The 2,282-nt window shown below is 46.4% G+C and overlaps 1 protein-coding gene across 1 annotated transcript in view; it reads left to right on the top strand.

The window, feature by feature from the left end:
• Positions 1-1,262: 1,262 nt before the first annotated feature.
• Positions 1,263-2,282, top strand: part of SLC15A1 (solute carrier family 15 (oligopeptide transporter), member 1) — a 24,956-nt gene continuing 23,936 nt past the window's right edge. The window contains exons 1-2 of the mRNA XM_009709907.1: positions 1,263-1,269; positions 2,141-2,188. Coding sequence (XP_009708209.1) covers positions 1,263-1,269; positions 2,141-2,188 — 55 coding nt within the window. The remainder of the gene's footprint in view (positions 1,270-2,140; positions 2,189-2,282) is intronic.

Here is a 2,282-nt window from a genome sequence, read left to right as displayed (position 1 = left end):
GAGGAACCTGAGGTGCCCCAAAAATGAGAGAGTACCACTGCATCTTCAGCAGATGCTGCTGCCCAGAGAGGCACCAAGGTCTTGCTGGCTTGGGCAGCCAGCTGGGGAAAATGGTGATGGATCTGGGAAGAAAGAGAAACCTGATGCAGCTGCTCGTGTAACATCAGGTTTGCTGCATTATAGCTTTGCTTTGATGGTTTCTGTGTCAGTGTCTTTCTGGAAGAGCGAGGTGTGAAGCGGGGACTCCTGGTGTCACTTGTCTTGATGGCAGCAGTATTCAAGGAAGAGGCAAAAGGCTTGGCTGTGCTGTGAGTCAGATGGCAGGACAGCAGGCTCGCTCTGGAGCCAGGACCATCCTAGGTGACAGAATGGCCGTGTACAGCTTTAGCCTGGCCACATATATGAAGTATTTCCACCAGGTAAACTTGCGCTCCCATCTTATGGCACGGAGGATGAGCCACAAGAGCTGGAGCATCCCACAGCATCCCTGTGCCTGTGGGGAACTGTATGGGTAGGATCTACTGGGGAAGGCATCCGAGCCACAAACCTGCCCCTTGTCTTGCTTGCAAGCGTGGGAAGGAGAGAGTGACCCACTGATAAATAATAATTTAGATTCACTGCTTAAGCCAAGAACTGGGTGGCTTCTGTCTTTATGTTGCTTAAAAATATTTAATATCTTAAGGGAATACAAAGTGCATAACTGTTTAGAGCTTTATTTTGAAAAATGTGAAGCTCTTCAGTGTTTTGTGGTAACAATGAGCAGCTCTGCAGAGCATCCTTTGTGGGGACAGAATGAGAGGTGCTGAGGGTTGCCCAAAAGAAGGACTGTTCCGATGCACCACTAGCAAATCCCAGATTTATCACTGAAATTGATGCAAAATGCTGAGTGCTCTGTGCTTTTGTAAGTCTAACCCTGAAGCTGCCCAACAGTGGAGTTCCTCAGGCAGTTTAGGTGCCCATGTCGAAATGTTGGCTTTAGTGCATCAGGAGTTTCCCGACTGTCGCTGTAAAAGGAGAACAGAAGGGTAAAGTCAAAATGGTTGAGAAATAAGCGTGTGTCTTAAACACTGAACTCAGCCAATGTTGTCTGGAAAAAAATGCCTCTGCGATGTCCTCCATGTAGAGTTTCTTGCAGAGGTGGTAAAGGAAAAAAACCGAACGGGTACAAGTTCCTCGACATTTTTTCCCCGAGGCTTAGCTAACAGACAGGAGTGAGCTGCTCACACTGATGCTCCCGGCACGTGTTATGAAAAACCGGCAATATGATGCGTGAGTGCTGGAAAGGCCAACAAGGGGAAATAATCAAGGCGTTGTTATGAAGATTGTCTATCGCTAATGCCTTGGTATCCTTCAGTATATCTGCTCACATGGGTTGTGTAAGGGACGTTACCTCTAACTTTAATGACTCGGGTATCTGTGTGTGCCATAAAGTGGATGTGTCAGCACTTTATGGATGTTCCTTATTTTCTAGGAAAATATATTCTTGAATTACCTGCATAATACTACTGTCTCTGTTATGAAGGTAGTTGTCCATGGCAGTGAAGGAAAGACTCAGATTAATTTGTTTTAATAATTTTTGAAAGTGACTTTAGTGTATTGTGTCAAACGCTGTAGTGTTGCTGTCAGCTGTTTTCATGTTGTGAACTATGGACTAAATAATAATCTTGGCAAACACTTTTTTTTTATAGAGATCTATTATTGGCACATTTCATTTGCAAGCAGGGATTTCGAAGTTCACATCTTGTACTTGGCCTTATCTTAATGATAATGAACTCGCTCACGTGGTTTTATAGGAAATGCTGACATCCACTATGTGGGCACAGGGCCTTGATCTAAAACGGTGCAAGCTCAGCCTTCGAACCTATCCCCTGAACCAAACAAGCCCTGCAGGACACTGCTTGGAGGGCTGCCGGGGGTGGCAAACCTGCCGTGAGCCGCTGGAAGTGACTTCAGGGCTGCAAGAGGCTGTCTGCTCTTGCTGACCTCAGTGGGACCTCTCCCAGTGGAGTGATCCATGTTTGGCCATGTGTTCAGCCCTCCTTAAGTCTGAGCTATGGGAAGTTTGTCCCTTTTCAGGACTTCGTATCCACCCTTGGTAGGGCATCTTGAATCTATTCCTTACTCTTGACTTGCCTTTAAGGTCACATCCCTGAGAGTGAACTGAAACAGGGTTCATCATTTGTGGATGGTAGGGTGGTCTACCACCACCTTGAATGATGGCTGGGGAGCAGTCATAGTAGGACAGGATGCTTTGTCTCGTCAATCCTTCTGGATTTCTTTCC

Source organism: Cariama cristata, unplaced genomic scaffold (assembly GCF_000690535.1).
Source record: "Cariama cristata isolate BGI_N322 unplaced genomic scaffold, ASM69053v1 scaffold19941, whole genome shotgun sequence".
Lineage (NCBI taxonomy): Eukaryota > Metazoa > Chordata > Aves > Cariamiformes > Cariamidae > Cariama > Cariama cristata.
Note: the sequence above shows the minus strand (reverse complement) of the source record. Positions and strands in the feature narration are given on the sequence as shown.